A 22,328-nucleotide genomic window follows, 5' to 3' on the forward strand; every position below is an offset into this window, starting at 1 on the left:
AAAAAAGAAAAAAAAAGAAAAAAAAAAGGAGAGAGAGAGAGAGAGAAGTCACCCAGAAAAGTCACCTGGGGCCTTCTTCAAGATGTATACTCACAGCTTTCTAGCTGCAACTTGCAGGTCTGTGTGTCCATGGGATATTTAGACAGATCCATGTTACATGTAACTGTTGTTGTGATTCTAAAAAAAGAAAGACAAACAAATAAGGGGTCTCAGAAAGAGACTTAAGTTCACACTTCTTTCAGAGGGCTGCCCCAAGACAACTTTTTCTCAGCCTCTTCTGGGGACATGTGGCTTAGAGACTGCATCCGAGCATTCCTGAGGTTTTCTGTGCTCAGCCGCACTCATCAGACTCAGTTAAAACTCGATCCAGACTGGAAGAAGCTGGAATGTTGGCAGCTTAAAGGCAAAACATCCACGACGTGATTGAACAGACTCTTTCCCTAGTGCGTTGAAGAGTTTTAGAAATATATTTTTAGCTTTCATCAGTTTATTTTATGTGTATAAGGACATTGGGTCCTCTGTAACTGGAGCTAGCAATGTTGTGAGCCACCACCATGTGGGTGTTGGGACTCAAATCCAGGTCTGCTGGCAGAGCAACAAGGGCTGAGCATCTCTCCAGCTTCTGGGGGATGCTTTTTAAAATTCAAATGAAGTTTTCTTTCATGTAATGTATTTTGATCACATTCTTACCTTCTTTCTTCACTTCCTACCTATCCAACCTCACATTCTCTCTTCTCTTCTCTCTCTCTCTCAACGAACAAACAAACAAAAAACCTCTCAAACAACCAACCAAACACCCAAAATCCCAACCAAAATGACAACAGAAAAGCACACAGGTAAAACCAAACCAAACAGACAGCTTGGAACCTGTTTTGCATGGGCTAATTACTCCAGAGCGTGAGGACTTCTCTGGAGTATGGTTGACATATCCAGCATCACTGCCCTGGAGAAAATTACTTTTTCCCTCACCCAGCAGCTGTCAGTTACAAATAGCTTCCTTGTTAGGGCTGGGACTTAGTGCCCACTTCCTCTTCCTGGGGATGCTTTTGAACTTAGGTTTTCAGTGTCATCTTCATGATAACCCCCTGTAGGGCTGGAACAGTGATCACTGGACTTACTTGCACTCACAAGGCTCTGAGTGACAGAGCTTGCAAAGGAGTCCTGGTCTCCTGGAACCTTGATGGCATCCAGATATAGAGATCTCAGAGGACACCAGCTACTACAGCTCACAGCTCCTGGGCTCACCTAAGTGTGTTCAGCTAAAGCAGAATCAGCAAAGTCCTCACAGTGGAGATTTTAAAAGGCAAGCTGTTACCTTCCTTCTTAACATTCACACATTTTTACCAGGTCCCAGATTTGTTAAGTACAGTGCTGGGTACTCTAGAGGCGAATGTGTACACGGCACAGTATTCCACTTGATGAAGCTCTACGTCCCCTTAAGGGAGGCAGAGAAAAGATGGTTGCCAGTTTCTGTACCAAGGATGAGGACGTCACGTGCATTAACCCTTTGAATGGTTCTCTGTAAGAACTGCTCTCACTTTTGTTTAGTTGTTGAGGAACTTGAAGCTCAGAGGGTCTAGTAACTTGCCTAAGTTCACCGGGTTGTTTAGGACAGGCATATTGTTGCAAGTTCCTCATCTACGATGATTCATGGGTAATCATGCTATATGCTGTAACACATAGCTGATACACACCCCCAGGTACACAGTGTGCATGCACACGCTTAGTGTGCAAACAGGTTCCCATGGATGCCTGGAAAAAGTGCAGATTGGAAATCAAAGGAGAATTGGGTTTCTTGAAAGAGGGATTAGGGTTTGGGCTAGTCTCTGTAAAACTCAGGGTTGCTGAGGCATGCCCAAAAATGCTGTTTATCTGTCAGCTCAGTCCTTGGTTTATAACTCCAGGTCCTTCTTGTGATTAAAGGTCAGTCCATTCATATTTACTACTTGCTCTTCTCCCTAAGGACTCAGAAAGTCCAAGTGTGCACAGCCCTTGCACAGGTTAAATCATTGTGTAGGCTGCCTTACACAGCTCCCAGGGAACAGTGTTCCTGTTCCAACCACTGAGGGGAATCCATGAGACGGAAGGAACGTTAGGTCCTGGCAATTTGGAGAGGTGGCCTGTTGCTGCAAGTAGGTAGAATTTTGGGATTCACACCTTGTTTCTTTGTACAAACATGTCTCAGACAGGCAGAGATGCTATGTAGACATACCCTGCCCTACTGAGCCCCGAGAGAGACAAATTCCTAACATAGACTTCTCTGCTTGCTCATGTCTTCCTTATCTTCCCACCCTCCTCCTCTTCTCCCTCTTCCTGTCTCCTCTTCGTGTGTGTGTGTGTGTGTGTGTGTGTGTATGTGTGTCCATGTGCGCGTGTGCACATGTTGGGTGCTCTTGCCCATGTGGGCTACAGGCATTGGGATGGCTTCCTTGATTATTTTTCACCTTATTTCTTTGCGTATATGTATGTGTTTGCTTGTGTGTATGCTTATGTCTGTGGGTGTATATGTATGAGGGTGTGCAGGCACGTGTGTGTGTGTGTGTGTGTGTGTGTGTGTGTGCGTGTGGAGGCTAGAGGCACTAGAGGTTGAGTATCTTCCTCAGTCACTCTCTACCTTCTGTACTGAGACAGGGTCTCTTAGTGAACCTGGTTCTCACTGATTTAGGTAGTTGAGGCAGACATATTTCTCAAGAGATCCCGTCTCTATCTTCTAAAAGCTGAGTGTACAAAGGGGCTGTCATTCCCACCCTTCACTTAAGTGAGTGGTAGGGTTTAGAACTCTAATCCTCATGCCTGACCAGCAAACATTTCATTCAGGAAGCCATCCGGACCACACCCTAGTTTACTTTTCTTTCAAGACTAGGTCTCTCGTTGAACATGGAGCTTGAAGCTTAAGGCTAGGCTGGATGCTCAGTAAGCCCTAAGATCGTTCTGCCTGCCTCTACCCCTCTGCAATGGGCTTTTACACGCACGCCCTAGGCTCAGCTTTTACTCGGGTCTTTGAACTCAGATCCTCATGCTAGTTTTCTAGTCCCCTTTCTTCTTTTTCAGCTAACTTTCCTTACTCTTAAAGGCTCAGTTTGTAACCCAATGAAAGCACATTTTAACTCTCTCCCTAACCATTAACCTGCAACCAACGACTCAACTTGGGTCCTGGCACAGTATACTTCCTTTGTTTACAAGTCGGTGCTCTCTGAGGTGGGGTTTGTCTTATTCAATTCTTCCTGGGTCTTCGGCTTGGGGCCTGGCACCTAGCAGCTACTCAGAGGTGCACCAGTAGCCAGGCTGTACTGAGAGAAGTCCTTCTGAATGGCGCTGGAGTATAAATCAGGAATTTGTGAGGAATGGGGACTCACTGGCCACGTAGGTACTGGTCACACGTACCCGGGATATACCTGTCTTTTACGTATGTCTTTTCCTCCAATCCCAGACTCCCAGATGCCTGCTCACCTGAGTGCATACAGGACTGTGCCATTGGAGAAGAGGCGGATGAGCCTGTTTCCCACCGTGACTTCATGGAGGAAGGACTTCTTGGACTCCACAATGTAGGTGTCTGGCACCCAGAGGAACTCCACGAGACGCGCATCTAGAGTAAAGCTCTTGTTGCCTTCGAACACTAGCCGTGGGTCTGTCCAGCGCTGCCGGAGGTATATAGTGGCTGTGTAGTCCTAGGGAGAAAGCCGGAAATGTAAATGATGGGCATGATTAGGAAGACCCCCAAAACAGAAGGAAAAGGGTCAGGTTTCACTCCCCTCCATCCCTTTATATATGCATATATTATTCTTGGTGAGTTAAGCTACTGGTGCGATACTCATCTGCAGCAGTGAAAGAAAGAAGTGCATTATTTATTTTAGATGATAACTCGTACTGTCAAGGCCCACTTTCAGAGTCTTGTCCTACTATTGTATGACATAAAAGCTCACACTGCCTGAGCACACAGCCATCACTGAACTGAGGAAGGTTTTGATGGTCTGGGTTGCAATCTGCCTTCCTCCTGGCTTCCTCTTTCCTATGTCCGTCCTCCCAAGTCGGTCATTACATTGTTAGTTTTATCAGCTGTCCCTTGACTGGAAGACCATGTGGACTCCAGGCCTCTGGGACACGTTTTTATTCTTTTTTCTCCATTTCTATTTCCCAGTCAATCCCTCACTTCTTTTTTCTAGTTTCTCTCTTCCTGGCCTTTGAGTCTGTTCCTTTTCTGACACCCAGAAAAATTACAGTATAAACGTGTACTATCTCCACTTACAAGACAGAGCACTGGCATCTGCCACTCTGTTTCTGAGTAACTTGAAAGGACATCACCATTGGAAGCAAGGAGAGGGGGCTGGGGAGGGGGGTGGCACTGGTTACCATGTTACTCTCTGAAATGCTAGAGATGCTGGCGATGTCCAGAGTCAGTGCTATCCGAACTGGATCACCTGAGAAGGGAGAAAAATACAGAAGGACTTACATAGAAACACAAAACGCAAGCTCTTCCTCTTCCAACCACCCATTGCATTCCCTGCTCCATTTCAGACTCCACAGCCAGTGCATCTACATTAGTGGGTTGGAAACAAAACTATAGAAATTATAAAAGCAATACCCACATATTAGAAATATTTAAATAATCTGAACTATAAAAATAGGAAAATTAATTTTATCTTCCCAGGAGCAACCACTTGGTATGAAAAATATAAAGTTACACGGGGACATCATGATTCATAAGGGAGTCGTACCATTATTAATTAATGGGTACTTTAAAAACATTTTAAGATTAATTTACTTATTTCGGAGAGAAAGAGAGAGCTGGGGAGTGCCACACACTCTGGGAGTTGGTTCTCATCTCTACTTTGCTTTAAGGCAGGGTCTCTCTTATTATTGGTGCTACACTGCAAGCCCAAGGCTGCCTGGTCAGAGAGCTCTGAAAGGTCTTCTATCTCCACCTCCCGTCTCGCCATAGGGGTGCCAGGATTACAGATGTGTGTCATTATATCCAGAGTTTACATTGATTCAGGGAACAGAACTCAGGCTGTGTGGCAAGCACTTTCACCCCTGAGCCTTCTCCCTGGTCCATTAATGTATATTTTAAAGAGGTTAGTAGTAAGGTCCTTCTTATGTGGAAGATTTTTCCTGTGGTGCCTGAAGGGGTTAATTGTGTAGAGTGGGGCAGAGATTTCTGCATGGGATTGTACATGAATAACTTCCCTTCCCCTCCATGAAGGGAACTTGCCATGGCATGGAATGGAAGACTGATGAGAGCCAAGCTCCCGCTGGTCCCAGACTTTCTTCGTTCGCTCTCAGGAGCCCTAAGTTTCAGCATAACAGAACCGTGTCACCAAGACTGGTCTTAGGCACAGTCTTTAGTGAACCCAAGGCCTGGGATTTAGGGAAATTGAAAGACTTTACTGAGGACCATTTTTAGTTCTGAAGACTGGAGCACAGGGGCCATTATTCTCAGAAGCCAACCAGGCCAGGCCTCATTCAACTAGAGATGTGGAAGAAGGGCCCAGGAGTAAGAACCATGTGAATTTAGACCTTGACTCTGAAATCTCCTAGCTCTGCCCTCAGGAATAAGTTAGTGAAGCTTCTAGAACTGTAGTCTTCCCACCTGTAAGAGGCCAGTGACATCAGCTGTGTGTCAGTGCTTTAGCCAGTAACAGTAGGAGGGAATGCACGCTAAGTGCCTGCCCATTCCCTCCAGGAGTCTCAGAAAAGAACCCTTGCACACGGCCTCCGGCATCATTCCTGCCATGCTTTGACACTTGCCCTGTCAGTAGAGTCCTCTGGACTTTCTCATTCTCTTCTGTAATCCCAGCTAATGTTGGGGAGAGGACAACTTTGCTTACCAGGTTAATGGATAAAGCAGCTCTCACTTGTATTAAATAGCTGGGAGAGCCCCAGGGGACTGTGGCAACGAACCAGGAAGAGAAGAGGTGGTATTCTAAAGGAACCAGGAAGAAAAAACACCATCTAATCATCTAATTGGTTAGAATTAGTCAAAGCAACGCAATGATTAAAGGATTAGTAATCCAGGAAAACCAAGCCATAGAATGTAGGCAGGAGTTTGGAAATGGAGTTCTAAAGCCAATGCCATTGAAAGAGAACTGTTAATGGTTAATGGGAAAGGGGAAATCTTTGAGGGCAGAGTGGAAGGGTGTGTTGCTGGGTGGCTTTTGAAGACGCAAGACAGACAGGCAGAGAGAGAAAGAGAGAGAGAGAGAGAGAGAGAGAGAGAGAGAGAGAGAGAGAGAGGCATGCATTGCTGCCATGTGACCCTAAGCACATTGTTAACCCTCTCTGTGCTGTTTTCTTGTGTGCTAAATGATATGTAACTTACTGTTCTGATTCCCAGCCTTTGTCCCCTCCCAAATTCCTGTGGAAGTTTGATTGATGTAACTGTAGTAAGAGGTGGGAGCTTTAAGAAGTGATGGGGTTATAGGGTTCTAGCCTCACGGTCAGGATTGGTGCTGTTCAGGGAGGGTAAGTCCATCCCTCCCTTTTCAGTACTCTCATCTGTTACCACGGGATGATACAGCAACCAGGCCATTGCTGAATGACAGCATTTAAATACAGAACAGGCTCATGCATTTGTTTTTGTTGTAAATTACCCAGGTCCAGGGGCATTATGCTATAGCTGTACAAAACAGGCTAAGAACTTATCATAGAATTGGAGACCATAAAAAACAGTGGGGCCCACCAGTCTCCCTCTCTAAAGATTGCTAGTCCCATGGTGTTTGGGGCTTTGTTTCCCCCTAATGGTCTAGCCCAGGCCTGGTCACAGTTGGCTGTCTTATGAACCAGCTTGCTTTCATCCCCTGAAACTATACAAACAAGCTGTGCCACCAGAGGGCACCTTTCTCCTAGAAAAATGGTAAAAGTCAACTCCTGGGCAGTATGTGTAAGTGCCCACTTGAAAAAAAAGAAACATTGCTTTACCCTAGAAAATACTATGGAGGTTTTGTCTTTCAAGGACTTTGGTGGCCAAGATGCTGGGTGCCCAAACACTACAGGAAGTAAGGACATATCCATGGGCTTACGGAGTGCCCAGCAAGACAGCTTCCATTAGGAGATGGAATGGACTGTCACCTTGCATGGTGTTGTGTTTTCTCTCCTCTGTCCACTCACGGCGTGTAGCACTGGGCCTCACATTCCACCCTAGGAGGCTTGCTCTCAGAACAACCTCTTCGCCTGACAGCTATGCCCCCTGGTTGGCCTGTCATCATGCAAATACAAATTGTAATAGACCTATGACTTAGTTTTTTGAGGTCTAGGAGGCAAGAAAAATTGATGTAGGCAAACTCTTTAGATGCATGTGCTTGTTGCTAGTGTGTAGTAAGGCCCGGGAACCCAGAGCATGTGGTGAGTACCTAGGTCCTTGACATCAAGGACTCAGATCCTATCTGTGGGACCAGCTGCTGTCCAGGTCAGGTGAGCAGGTAAGAGTGCCTGAGGGTCCTGGTGTCTGCACTGAGGAATCTGCCAGCAATTGTGCTGTAAGGCTGGGCAGGTGAGTGGTAGCGTGGACCTCAGCCACCCAGAAATCTATACACGGTAGCATACGAAGGCAGGGATGATCCAGGATGCCCCGAGGCAGAGAGTCCTCTGCTGGGCAGCTTTGCTCAGGAATGCCTTAGCGGTCTTCCCAAACACATTCCCGTCGTTACCCTTACTCTTTACAGAGCAACAGATACCTTGAAGAGACAATACCCTCTCGTCACCTGACCACCAGTGGACTTGGATTCACATGCTGTCCTAGATCTGACCAGAGACTGTCACCCTCAGAGGAGAGAAGCAGTGGGGCAGGGACATAAAGCTAGGTATAGTATAACAGGGAAATGATGTGATTCGGGGGTGTGCTCAAAACAAGGAGATGGGTTACGGAGGGATCAGGGAGAACCCTTCAGAGGAGGGTAGCCTTGCCTCCAAGACATGATGGGAAACTGTCATGTTTCTAGGGAGGCAAGTTGGAAGGGTAACTCAAGGCAGACAAGCAGCCTGTGCAAAGGCACAGAGGGCCAGGCGGGTGAGGGTGCTGGTGAGCCTTTTAGGGGCATATTGGAGAACATAGTGGGAGGAGAGAATGACAGGCAGGCGGACGCTGGGCTTACTAGTTCCTGGAATGCCTGGACTTCAGGCTAAGCTGCTGGGGCACTTGCAGGCAAATGACCCAGGAAGCGTTCCAGGTGGAGATGAGGGGAGTCCGTTGTAGGTGGCAGTCTACAGGCAGGAAGGCTGGGTGGGTAACGCTAGTGGCCCATGGTGAGCTCCTGGAACTATGACCATGGAAGTAAGGGGAGGGGGAGGAAGAGAGTGGCACAGGTTGCCAGAGGCTCCTGCATGCACCACCATGGTGGAGACCACACCTCTATCTTGCAAGTGGAGGGGCAGAGTGTATTTTGTAAAGGTAGCAAGAAAAAACCACAGGCAAATGTTCTTATCCATCCTTCCCAATTCCTAAACCAGCTGCCGATCAGCATGGAGTCAGCAAAGACCCCTGAAGCCCTCTGCTGCATTTTCTCGATGTGCCCGTCCTTTTGAGCTGATGCCCTGGTCACAAAGGATAACCTACCACCAAAATTGGGCCTGAGAAATTTGTTATATCCTGCAGTGAGGTTTTCAAAGCCAGGCAAGGAAAGCTTGTCGCTTCTGCTGACCTCCACATTGAATTGGTTCCCCTGGATGCACGTTCTGGAAAAGAGAATGGCTTTTGATGCCGATGTTGTTCCAATATTGATAAACATACATAGACATGAGCTGAATTGGCCCTTTCTCATGTGTGTGTGTATGTGTATGCATGTGTGCTCATGCGTGTATGTGTATGTGTGTGTGTGTGCTCATGCATATAAGTTTGTGTATGCACATAGTAACTTTCCTAAGTAGAAACCTAATGTTTTCAGGCTGGCGAGATGGCTCAGCAGATAAGAGCACTGGCTGCTCTTCCAAAGATCCTGAGTTCAGATCCCAACAACCACATGGTGGCTCACAACCACCCGTAATGAGATCTGACACTCTCTTCTGGTGTGTCTGAAGACAGCTACAGTGAATTACGCCAGAGGGAGCGGGGCCAGCAGAGGTCCTGAGTTCAGTTCCCAGCAGCCACACACATGATAGCTCACGGCCATCTATCTATACAGCTACAGTGTACTCATACTCATATACATAAAAATAAAAATAAATCTTTTTAAAAAAGAAATCTAATGTTTTCTAGTTAGTGAGTTAGTAATTCCATTTTCTTTCTCACTTGCTATAGAGAAACTGTCATGATAATTGGCAAACCCTCCAGGTATCTTTTCTTTGTATTGATTGTGTGTGTGTGTGTGTGTGTGTGTGTGTGTGTGTGTATGTGTGTGTGTATGCAGAGGCAGATGTACCTGCACATGCTCATCCTATGTCTTTCTCTATTTCTCTCTAACTATTTCTTTCAGACAGGGTCTCTCCCTGAACCTGGGGCTCAAATTTTCTTGGCCAGGCTGGAAGATGGAAACCCTCAGAGATCCTCGTATCTTCTGCTGACTCACAGCTCCAAAATTTAGTGGCATTTGTGGGGTGCCAGGCTTGTTCCATGGGCCCTGGAACTTGGACTCTAGGCCTCTTGATTACACAGTAAGCACCCTTAACCACTGAGCCATCTCCCCTACTTTATTTCAGCCAAGGCCTTATGACAAAAGCACAAGTCCATCTACCTGTGACCATTTTAGAAACTTGTTCTCGAAAATAGAATGAACCACAGAGATCTTGGTGTTTTGGTGCTTCAGGGAAATGAAGGGACTAGGTTTCTGGCTTGCCATAAATTAAGTGGGTAATGCTTGCAAGCCTTTAGGTCACCTGGTCATACCAGAGCAGTTTACTCTGGGCCGATCTGAGGTGACGCCGCTCACCTCTGAGTGAGGAGACTCAAACACACGAAGGCCAAATAGAGACTGTAGCTCATATTGAAGGAGCTGAGTCACACACAAGGAGGCTGAAGGAGGAATCACCTAGGGAGACAAAATGGGGCAAGGTGAGGGGGGGAGTCCAAAGGTTCACCTACCTCCAGCCCCGCTGTCTCCATGGATCTCCAGGCACAGTATTTTCCCAACATGCATGAGGAGCAGCCTCTACGCAACCTTTTAGTTTAGCACCTGCCCCCCAACCCCCCGACCCATGTGCCATCCAGGTCACTGTCATTTGGGAAGCTAATATTTTTACCCATCCCTGATATAGGTTGAGTTTATGAAATGGCTCATCAGGATTAACACCCATCGCCAGTCGGGGGTACATATTTGTCTGTGTATTTGAGGAGCCCCACACTGACCTTCCTATGTCCTTGTTCTAATGCCTCCAGCGCTACACTCACGCTGACCAGGTCGGGCATTGTCCTGTTTAGTCCAATGTCCAGGCCTTCCAGGCAGCTTTTATTCTTACCTAACCTTTCCCATGCACAGTGGGCGGGCCCATCCCTGTCTTATATCGAGGAAACAGGTTCAAGGAAAGCACCTTCAAACCCACGAATGCCAGAGGTGAGTTCGAATCTGGAGCTGGCTGCCTTGTCTGTCTCCTCCAGGACCAGCCACAGCCTATGCTTCCCTTAGCCTGAAGATGCTTAGCATCCTCATAATCTATGCCGGATCGATGGAACACTGACACCATTCACCCGCTGTGTGCCAGTATACACAAGAGAACCATTGAACAACAGGCTCCAGAGGCCTGGCTCCCTCTGGTGTGGGATCTACAGTCAGACATTGGTCAGAGAGCAGGGACAGCTAACAGAGCAGTCTTGGACTTGCTATGCTGGTGAGATGGCAGGGTGGTGGCCTCAAGTTCAGGCTCCTTCCCAGGTATTCTGTTCTGGGTACCTCCTTCTCTGTTCTAACCCTGGTGAGTCTTCCCACTCCCTAGAATCTAAGAGATCTATCGCTTTGGGTCATATTGAGCCACTTATTTATTAAATAACATGCTCTTGACAAAACCAATACCTGCTCACTATAGAAATAAAAAATGAACAGAAGTTCATTAAGACAGAAGTGTATGTTGCAGTGTATGCCAGGGCAGATGTATAGTTTTATGAGATTTATTTTTATTTTATGTGTATGGGTTGTTTTGGTGGCATATGTGTCTATGCACCATATGTATGTAGTGCTCATGGGGGCCAGAAGAGGGCGCATAATTGTCTTGGAACTGGAGTTATAGAGGGCTGTATGTGGGTGCTGGGATTTGAACTCAGGTCCTCTGGAAAACCTCAGTGCTCTTAACCACTGAGCCATTGCTCCAGCACCAGTGCATATTTATAGATGGGAACAAACATGTCCCTATAGAGTAGGATACTGGGAGTTGGGGCAGTCGTACATGTTTAGGGAGCTCAATCTTAGCATGTTCCTAAAATTGCTTTTTTAAAAATGAAGTTGATTTTAAAAGACCTGTCTTAAAAAATAAAGGAAATGCTTAGTCCCTCTGTCATTTCTCATACTTTAGATGTCACCATTATTAACAATGTTTTTTTTTTATCCCGACATACACCTGTGTTTACAAATACACACATTTCTGCATAAAAAATTAAAAAGGGAAGATGGGGTGCTTTTGCCCTTTGTTATTGCTGTCTATTTATCAATACACACATTTATGCATAAAAATTAAAAAGGAAAGTTGTTACTTTTGTCCTTTGTTGTTCCCTTTCCCCATGTAAGTGGGACAGCTGCTGTTTCCTGACTACTCCACACTCACTTCCTGAGCTAAGCCCCTCTCCAATCTTCACAGACCTCTGACCTAACTAAGATGATTCTCATTTACAAAGGAGAGAGCTGAGACTTTGAGAGGAAATCATGTCCCCAGGGTTACACAGCAGGTAAGGGGCAGCTTCTAGAGATCTGCCTCCCTAGTCCCAGGTGGCTCATTCCATGAGAATGTACAGACACTTGCATGCCACGCGCCCAACTTATGAATACCGATATTTTCAAAGTTTTTACTTTTATAAAGTCAGCACTGACCATCTTGGCATGTAAATTCTATATACTCTATCCTCTTCCTTTTCACAGTGGAAAAAAGGCAGCTGAGGGTAGAGGCTGTAAAGGCTGACAAAGAAATGGAGGGTTTCCATGGCCACTGGAAACCACTCATGGAAAACATCAGCTGTAAAACCAGCATCATGCTTGCCTTCTTTCTCTTTCTCTCTTTCTCTCTTTCTCTCCCTCCATCCTTCTCTCTCTCTCTCTCTCTCTCTCTCTCTCTCTCTCTTCATTTCTTTCTTCTTTTCTTTTGTGCTTCTTCTTGGTTCCTATTCCTCTCCTTGCCCCCAGCATACGATTTAAGAAGGTCCATGGAATGGCTTGCGTGCCCTCCATCAAAAGTTAAAGTTAAGTGAGCTTCTCTTATAACCCAGATGCATGACCAGCAGAGGTCCTGTCTGGTGGGGACAGAGGTATGCAAGCAGAAAGGTGCATGCTCCATCAGAGGGGAGCAAGCCATAAGCCCCCCATCCTGTCACCACCCTGCATCAGGAGCCCAGGCAGCTTGATATTTGGTGTAATGAGAAAGTGAGCCACCAGCTCCCCTCAAGAGGATGCTACATGGGCCAGGGTGGGAACCGCAGAGATGCTCATGCTCATTTGATTCTAGAAGAGTGTGCTACCACTTGGCCAGCTGAGTGCAGGAGGCTGACACCTCTAGAAGCTGATAAAAATGGAGGCTTATGGGGCTGGAGAGATGGATCAGTGGTTAAGAGCACTGAGTGCTCTTCCAAAGATCCTGAGTTCAATTCCCAGCAGCCACACGGTGGCTCACAACTATTTATAATGGGATCTGATGCCATTTTCTGATGTGTCTGGAGACAGCTACAGTGTACTCATAAGCATAAAATAAGTAAATAAATCTTTTCTAAAAAAATAGAGGCTTGCCCATGGCCACCTGAAAGCACTTAGCCTTCCCCTTGGTATCTGCAAATTTTTCCCAGTGTGGCTTGAACTGGGGAGACTCCTCAGTTTTCCCACCTTCTGTGAGAACCTGCCTTTGATCAGGCACATTTGGGGAACCATTTAGTCTTTATCTTCAGGCTTGCTGTGAAATAGCTATTTCCTAGTGACCAATCTGTATTAGGAAGACAATATTGACAACACGGGGCACCAAAACCTCTCCAAGGACTCACAGGCTCCTTGTGGCCTGTGGCTACATTCTGTCTGCTTGCTCCACATGCTGAGCATGCCTCAGTGTAGCATGGAAGAGCAGTGGGCAAGCCTAGGCAACACAGGTGCCTCTCAGTCACTTAGTCATCTTGGCTATCTGATCTGAGTTGGAAGGAGGCTAGAGTGTGGTATCTTTTCTATGGTGAAAAAAAATCTCCAATTTCCCAGACTGAATGAGACCACATGTGACTCTGCTCCTTATGTCAAATCCACTTAGGGAATGGGGTGTTGGATGTCCAGCAGGCGCCACCAGCCCATGTGGCTGATGAACCAGTCTTCAAGGCACTTTTTTTTATATATCTACTGCTTTTGGTGTAGGCTCAGTCCTCTCTTTTGGATACAGACATCAGAGCCAACATTTAGTGGTGATCATAGACCATAAGAGAGTAGGTGGTGATTCTGACTAGAGCCCCCTCCAGCCTTCAGCAGTGGCACATGAGAGGTGAATGGGAGTTTGTTGAGTTGGGCAAGCCTCTTCACTCTTGCTCTAGCTGAACCTCTCTCGATAAAATCTCATGTCTGTTTGTAGAGGAGAGCCTGGGTTTTGGAGTTAGACCAAACTGAGTCATAGTTACCCTCCCAGCCTCGGTTTCCCCATCTGACAAATGGGAATAAACACAAACTATAAATAGTACTTTTCATTTGCTTCTGTGTTCTAAGTCTTCCATTGGGAGTTTTAGTAATCTCACTGGCTCAAAAAATAATGCCAAAAACAAACAAACAAACAAACAAACAAAAAACAAAAACAAAAAAAATAACTGCCAAACTGAAGCTCTTCCTCGAATACCTGGCTGGTAGCACCCAGGAAGAACAGGTCAGATGCAGGACATGAGTGTCACCTGAGAGGCAGTGGCTCTGAAGAAGCAGAGGCAATTCTGATGGGGATTCCCACCTCCACTCCATCACATCCTGAGTGCCCTATGCTCTAGCCTTTCACACCTACCGCTGTTCCCTCATCCTGTCACTTCAGCGTGTGTATCTCGAGTCTTGTGTGGGCAGGCAGGTGTGAGTTGAGGAACAGTCTTAGTGCCCTGAGCAACCCCCCCCCCCAAGAAAACCATGAAGGTGTGCCTTCATGGTATAGCCTGTTGGTATAGCCTGGCAGCAGAGGGGCGAACGATGATAACTTTAGTGTCAGGCAGGGGGAGTGCCAACCTGGGCCCCTCACTTGTTCTTGGATGGCTTTACTCCTCCGCTCTGACAGAGGGCATTGCACTACACTCTAAGACCTGAGGCAGAATTAGGGCTCAACCAATTCCAGGCCTGCCTCCCTTCCCTCCCATCCACCCCAGCAGGGCTCACATCTGGAGCTCCTTCCTGCCCTCTCTCCAAGCACAAGAGATGCCGGCCGTTCCCTTACCAGGCAGCTGTTATGACAGGTGCTTCTGGATCTCAGGCAGGACTCTCACACAAGACATACCCTTTTGGGTCCCCAGGGTCCTTTTCGTCTCAGTCCTGACCCCTTGGATGTAAGTATGCATCCACTCTCAGATGGACTGACTCTCTCTCTGGAGAGGGTGGAGCTGCTGAACTAGGTGTAGGTGGGCGGGGCCTCCTTCAGCCCCTCCTTTGATAGAACGATGACTGGTCCCGGGTTGTTTGTGAGAATCGGCCAGCTCTTGCTGTGTTTTGACTATCTTGCTTATCTATGCTTTGATTCTGAGCTCCCTTTTCGGCCGTGCTCCTAAACCTCAGCCAAGAAAGACTTGTGCGATCCACGATGTCTTCAGAGTTCAGTGCATGGCTCCAACCACTATGACAAACTCTGCTTTCAGGAGACACGCCTCTGACATGGTGCAAAGGGATTCGAGTTCGCCTAATCATCAGATTCACATCCACAAGACAACTTAATTTTTTTCTGAGAGCCTCAGTCCTGGCTTTGCCTTGGCTGAGTTTGTTTGGGATGAGCAGAGTCTAATAATATGTGTTCATAGAGACTATTCAGACCTTCTAGTTGCAAAGACACAGAAAATCCTAAGGATTAGGAAAGTGGTGCTCAGAAGAGGTGGGGGTGATTCTGGGGCTTTCTGGTCTCCTTTGCTGTATCCCAGATCCCTAGAGAGTAACCTTTAAGTCTCTAGCAAATTCCTTCAGGGAACTTCCAGAGAGCGAGAGGCTTTTCTGTTCCAAAGTCAGCAGAGCTTCTTATATGCATCCTCACACACACACACACACACACACACACACACACACACACACACACACACACGCACGCACGCACGCACGCACGCACGCACGCACGCACACTCTGTCTGTCTCCATATTGTAGCCAGCGGTCAAGGGCCTCCCTGCTAGGTCTGTCCACAAGGGTAGAAGTCTCTGGAAGTTGGTCTCATACCCTGGAGAGGGCTGGGAGCTAGAGGGAGGGGCAGGGAGAGAGCTGAGGCTATGGCAGGGTGCCTAGAGGCACCTTCTTCCTTCTTGGCAGTGTCAAGGCCACCCAGGGCCAAGCTCCTGTGCAGACCCTGCCCAGCCTAGAGCTGGGAGGTAGAATAAACAGAGAGAAGGAGGGCCCTTCACAGGGAGCAGGGACAAGCTGCAGGAAGCAGAAGGAAGTGGGCAGGAGGGGAGGATCTTAGGGTACAATGTACTACAGATGCTTCTGGCCCTGGACCAACCTGCTTAGTGTTCCTCTGGAGCCTGGCCAGCCTCTCCCAGCCCCCAACATCTCTGTGATCTAGGGGAGGGAGTGGATGCTGAAGAGAAAGCCCTTTCACATCACTCGAGTGACCCCACTTTCACCTGGCAACCTGAAGGTGGCCAGAACAGGAATGACTGAACAGACATTTCAAGTTCTACCTGAATGCCCATGGTTTAGGGCTAATTCTCAGAATTTTTAAGAACTTCTCCCACAAACAGAGAGGCCCAAGTATCACAAAGACAACTGAGAGCTGGGGAGCTTTGTGGGTCGGGGAGCTGGGAACAAGGGTTTTGATGAAACAACTTGTCTGGCTAGTGCACATCTCTGGGCAAGTTGTTTAAGCTTCCAGGAGCTGTGTCTTAGGGAATGAGTGGGGGTCCACCCTCACGCGGGGTTGCTGAAAGAACTCTGAGGCCACGGGGGTAGTGCTGAATCTCAACGTCTCTGGCACAGAAGACCCTACGCATGAGGTGCTTGAGAAACCAGTCTTCTCTCATTCTATCTTTTCAGTTTGCTTTTCTTCTGCTGTGATAAACACCATGCATCACCAAAAGCAAGCTGAGGAGGAAAGGGTTTGTTTCAGCTTGCACATTACAGTCCATCCTAGAGGGAAGCCCAGGCAGGAACCTGGAGCGCAGACCAGTGAGAAACAAAGCTTACTAACTTGCTGTCTAGTCATCTAGTCTCTAGCTCTTTTTTTTTTTTTTAATAGCCCAGGGCCACCTGCCCGAGGATAGACCCACCCACATGTGGGCTGAGGCCTCTCACATCATTCAATAATAAAAGCTGTTCCTCATAGATATCTAGTCTGTACAATCCCTCAATTGATGTTTTTCTCTTTCCTGGTGACTCCATGTTCTATCAAGTTGACAATAAACTCTAGTCTGGTTAGTACTTACAAACCATACAAGTTTACATCTACCCATGTGTCATGTGTGTTGCTACACATGTGTGTATGTGTATGTAGATACCTGTGTATATATATTTTTTGCATTTTCATATTATCTATATCTAATTGTGTATAAGCTGCTTGTCATCTATCTAATAATTAATCTCCTGATCAGATTGTTGATGTTTCCAATGTTTAGTTTTGTAGTGTGTATCTTTGCAAATCGTCTACAAGTATATATTATTATTGTTAATATTATTATTATATTAATGAACTGATTCCACCTGGGACCTAATGACAAGTCAGTTTTTTAAAAAGATTTTTATTTATTGTATGTGTATGAGTACACTGTAGCTGTCTTCAGACACACCAGAAGAGGGCATCAGATCCCTTTAGAGATGGTTGTGAGCCACCATATGGTTGCCAGGAATTGAACTCAGGGCATCTGGAAGAGCAGTCAGTGCTCTTAAGTGCTGAGCCATCTCTCCAGCTCTCGACAAGTCGGATTTGAAGTTACTAAAGTGAGCGTGACTTTTAGATTGAAGAAATGGGTGGAGCTGGCAGGGAAATTACATTGATTTTCAGTGGTCCCAGGCAGCCTTGCTTCCGAGTCTCTAGGAATCCTGGCAGCCACCTAGTTCCAAGTGTGAACTCCAGTCTTAGGATGCTTGAGGTCAGTGGCATTTCAGGATGTCCAGGTATGCAAACTGACCATTCACAGGTTACACCTCTCAGCACCCACCTCCCATTCCTCGAGGCCACACGCCCTCCTAAAATGTGTCCCAGAAAAACAAAGGGCAGGGTGAGTCAGCCTGTACCATGTGAACCTAGTACCTGGTACCATGTGAACATGCATTTGGGACCTGGATACTGTGCATTTGGATGGAGTACTGCTAATCTCAAGCTTTTTTTTTTTTTTTCTGTGTACCCATCATCTTCCTTGAATAGTGTTGTGAGGCAAGTGGGTCTTGTTTCCTTCTTTCAAATTACATTCATTTTGTGTGTGTGTGTGTGTGTGTGTGTGTGTGTGTGTGTGTGTGTGTGGGCGGAGTGCCATGTGTTACAGTGTACATGTAGACGTTAGAAGACAACTTCTTTGCACCTAGCAGGTTCCAGGGATCAAACTCAGGTCATCACATTTGGTGGCAATTGCCTTTACCCACTTAGCCATCTCAACGGCCCCAGCTTATGTTTTTATTCTCATTCTGTAGATCACAACCACCCAGCTAAGGAGTGGTAGAGCCAGCCAGCATAGTCTGGAACTTGGTCTTAGCAATTGAGTCAGTTGCATTATTAATGTACTCATTGCTCCTCCCAGCACTCAGTGGCCATCGATTTGCCCATCTTTATCACTTGCTCATCTCTATTACTAAGCTAAATGCTGGTTGAGGTCAGGTCTTATTAACTGGTACATCTCTACTACTGAGGTCAACCCCTTGGCCATATGTGGGTCCTTAAGAAGTCTAGAGAGCTAGAAGTGGGCATGTATCTTAGTGCAGGAACACTTGGATAGCAAGGCTCTGTGTTCAATTCTTGGTGGCACCAACCAACCAACCCAGCCACCAATCAACCAACAGACCAGTCAACCAAACAACCACCAAGTCTACAGAACCTGTAAATCCAGTGAAAAAAACAATCAAGCCATGCAAGTGAACCTGAGCACCAGTATTGTCTGCTATTTATATTTTTCTAGTTAGTTAATTAATTATTTTTTCTCTCTCTCTTCCTTCTTCCCCCGCTTCCTTCTTCTTATATTCTTCTCCCTTTTGATAACTCTACTGAACTCAGGCCTCAAGCTGGTACCACTGAGCTATAGCTATAACTAATTCAAATTTATAATAATAATAATAATAGTAACATACATACATATATATACACACATATACATACATGTATACATATATGCACACATACATACATACCTGTCTGTAAATGCCCTCAATACCAAACATAAACATTCTAAATCTATATGCTTAAAGGACTAGAGGAAAAGAAATGGCAGCTGGTAACATCTCTTTTCTTGGCAATGTCACCACACTTCAGGCAAGCCATGAAGGTCCCCCGTGGGATCTGCCCGAGGAGCCATGTTTACCTCAGCTAAATGCTTTATTCTCTTCTCAGCTACAGACTTCACAGCTCATCTGTAAGCCACACACGCAGTCACTGTTATTCTTTTGGTCTTGAGATTCTCCTGCAAGTCAGATGTTCTTCTGGACTTAAGATCACAGCAGGATCAAAGCAGTTTCTGGTGAGTGCCGACAAACAAATGGGACGTAAACAATTCATCCACAGGGCAGTGTTTGAGAGGAATGCACACTACGGAGCCATGGTAAGCTGAGGAAGGGTGGAGAATGGGGTTTTCCCTTAGAGAAGTGGGAATCAGAAAGTTTCTCTGAAGATGTTGATGACAACATGGCGGGGCTACAGAAAGGGGCAGGCCCTGATCTTGTCTACCTCTTCCAGCCTCATTCTCCTCTGGTCAGCAAGCTTTCTGAAACTCTTCGAGCAGATCGCTGTTAGAAACACTCTTCCTGCTTGACATCCTTTACTGGTGATTTTTCTTCTTTCTTGGAGAGAGAGAGAGACAGAGAGAGAGAGACAGAGATACAGAGACAGAGACAGAGAGACAGAGAGACAGAGACAGAGACAGAGAGACAGAGAGAAAGAGAGAGACACAGACACAGAGAGACAGAGAGAGAAATAGACACACACAGAGACACAGATAGACACACAAACAGATAGACAGACAGACAGACAGACACACACACACACACACTCACACAGTGTGTGTTGGAGCCAGTAGCTGTGGACATTTGCTGAATGCATTGCTCTCCAAACTCCCCTCTATTTCTTTGTCCCTACCTACCTGTTTCAAAGACACTGATCTTCTGCCAGGACTCCAGCAGGACTCTTAGGATCCCTCCAGTGCTGTCCTCCACTGCACATATGCCATATTGACATCTGTCATACCATAAACCATAAGCCAGCCCCCCACACCAGGTTATGAGCCTTTTATGGAAAATCCTTAACGCATAGCACAGACCTACATACATAGTGCTGAATGGATTGATGAATAATGGAAAAGCTGGTTTCTCTTTGTTCTCTGTCACCTTACTGAGCCCTGCCCAACACGGCTCATAGCAAAGTGAGAAAATCAGACTTCTCCCCATCCTTCCAATATCCGGTCACCTTACTGCCTTCTTGAGTTTCCTTTTGGGGTCAGCTCTCTTTTGTTCTGGCACATGATCACTGTTACCTTTTCTAACATTCCTTCACAGCAGAGGCTACACAGCTGCTGTCCTGTTCAAACCTTTCCCAGCTGACCCAGACCTTTCTCCTAGTAACCTTGACATCTCTCTGAGGTGCCTAACTTAATCCTGGCTGCAGCTCCCAGTTGGCCACACCTTAGGAGCCATCCAGGAAGCCAGTGAGGCTGACCTAGAGGCCATTCTATACTACTATACGACCCCCAGGTTCTCGAGGTCCAGACATGGCCTTGGAGTTTCCTAGATGTTGTCTAAAGTACATGGCTTAGCTCTATTAAACTTGAGTTTGCTGGCTCATATTCCTTGATTTAACACCTTGCCTGAAACCTGGAGGTCAGATGGTCTGACCTGGCCACGCTCGGAACCCAGAGACCATTTATTCAACACTCTGCATCGCTTAGGACACATTTAGCTTAGATCAGACTTTGCCTGCCTGACTCTAAATCAAGTTCCAGTAATGTCTGCTGTTAAGAGGCAGAGAGAAAATAGTTCAGGGTTTGTGCCCTTATGGTCTCTCTGTTGTAGCATGCAAATAGGCACAGATAATGTGCAAGTGAATAGGTGAGACTGTTTCATTAAATTTTATTTGTAAAGCCAGGCCTCAGGCAGGCTTTAGTTCATACCTGTAGTTTCCTGACCTCTGCTATAGACTTAATGTCTCACAGACCTGAGCATATGTCTAGAGCCACTGAGGTCTTCTGGCATCAGTGCTTTGAACGTGATAGGCTTCTATAACTTCCCACATCAAATAAAGACCCATGTCTTCTTTTTGTTTCCATAGCATATGTAATATACAACACAGTAAATATATATATATATGTGTGTGTGTGTGTGTGTGTGTGTGTGTGTGTGTATGTATGTATGTGTGTGTGTGTATTATTATATGTGATAAACTAATGGATGGATAGATAGATAGCCTCAAGGTTTCTTTTTCTTCTGAAGTCATTGGCTGACTCCTAGCAGGGTTCCCCCTATAAGAAACTTAGCAATGTCATCCCAGCCAGAGGCAGTTATATTCTATCTCTGCATTACCCCTTGAAATGGTGGCAGGGGAATTCCTGAAAGGGACCAGTTGGGGTTTACCAAAGAAAGAGGCACCAAGGCCAGGGAGAGGAACCCAAAGCACTCATAAGGGGACCATGCAGTTAGAGCCTTGCAGTGACTCTTGTGATAGACAGAGAGACAAAGGAGATTTTTCTCCTTTGCTATGTCTAAAGTAAGGGGGCGGGACATGCCCTTCTGAGAGAGTCAGGAATTTGGCTCAGGGCGGGGGCTGGTTTCGATGTGATGTGTGTAGCAATGTGGTTAGTCTCTCAGCATTTTCAAGGTGCAACCTAAACAGCTTTCTTGGTGCCTGGGAATATTCAAGGCTTGGCTTGAGTTCAAACCTATGGAGACAAATATGCTCAGGGCTAGGTTACAGACAGGTTAGCTTCTATTCCCCTTTCCACTCCAAAATGATTGTTTTACCACATCTTCTTTAGGAGACATGGTTCCCTTTTGAGGCTAGATGTGGTAGTTACTGTCCTTTGGCCAGATATCTGAGAAAGAGATGCTTAAGAGAGGAAGGGCATATTTCGAACGTTGGGTTTGGAGGGCACCACCCTGGTGGTGGTTTAGGCTTTGTTGGCAGCAGTGGGTAGCAGCCAGAGCAAGAAGAGCCTGTTCACATCTGGGCAGATCAACAGGCACACTGTTGAACGCTGGCACACAAGAGCCTTGCTCCTTTTTATTCAGCGCTGGACTCCAGCATGTGAGAAGGGGCGGCCCTATTGGCGTGTGTCTTTCTTCCTTAGTTAAACCTCTCTCTAGAAGCACCCTCAAAGACAGAGCCAGGCATGTGCTTCCTGGGTGATTAAATCTGGTCACGTCGACCAGAAGGTTATCACATCAGAGACTGGACTTTATCTTGGGGCTGATCATGGTCTCCACCCTTTCATCCTGTGCTTCCAATCCTTGCTGCATTTTCCTGAAAATCCAGACTCAGGGCTCTGCCCTGCTTCTATATCATTCTTACCCCTGTTGTACATTTTTTTTTCTGTGAGAGGAACATTTATCCCCCCTCCTTCTCTCTCTCCTTTCCCCCTCCTTCATTCAGAAGTATTCAACAGGTGCCTCTTGAGGGCCAAGTCTAAGGCAGATATGGCCCACACCCCTCTGAACTTCCAGCCCAGCAAACATTCTCTGAGAAGGGTCAGATGGTGTTTTCAGCTTTTGTGCGTCTCACAGTCTTGCAGTTCCTCAACTCTACTGCTGAACTGTAAAAACAATCACAGATGATATACGAAGCCTTGGGCAAGGATGCGTGCCGATCACACCTTATTTACAGAAGCAGGCGGGGGACAGGCATGGTCCATTGGCCACAGTTTGCCAGCTATGACTGATACATAGCCACAGCC

General features: G+C 46.5%; 1 protein-coding gene across 1 annotated transcript in view; it reads right to left on the reverse strand.

Annotated features, from left to right (window-relative positions):
• Positions 1-14,643, reverse strand: part of Gabrp (gamma-aminobutyric acid type A receptor pi subunit) — a 25,252-nt gene extending 10,609 nt beyond the window's left edge. Inside the window, exons 1-6 of the mRNA XM_031353011.1 lie at positions 14,494-14,643; positions 9,858-9,956; positions 8,549-8,667; positions 4,351-4,418; positions 3,451-3,668; positions 95-177 (exon numbers count right to left, since the gene is read on the reverse strand). Coding sequence (XP_031208871.1) covers positions 95-177; positions 3,451-3,668; positions 4,351-4,418; positions 8,549-8,667; positions 9,858-9,910 — 541 coding nt within the window. The 5' untranslated portion in view covers positions 9,911-9,956; positions 14,494-14,643. The remainder of the gene's footprint in view (positions 1-94; positions 178-3,450; positions 3,669-4,350; positions 4,419-8,548; positions 8,668-9,857; positions 9,957-14,493) is intronic.
• Positions 14,644-22,328: the final 7,685 nt, after the last annotated feature.

Source organism: Mastomys coucha, unplaced genomic scaffold (assembly GCF_008632895.1).
Source record: "Mastomys coucha isolate ucsf_1 unplaced genomic scaffold, UCSF_Mcou_1 pScaffold5, whole genome shotgun sequence".
Classification (NCBI taxonomy): Eukaryota; Metazoa; Chordata; class Mammalia; order Rodentia; family Muridae; genus Mastomys; species Mastomys coucha.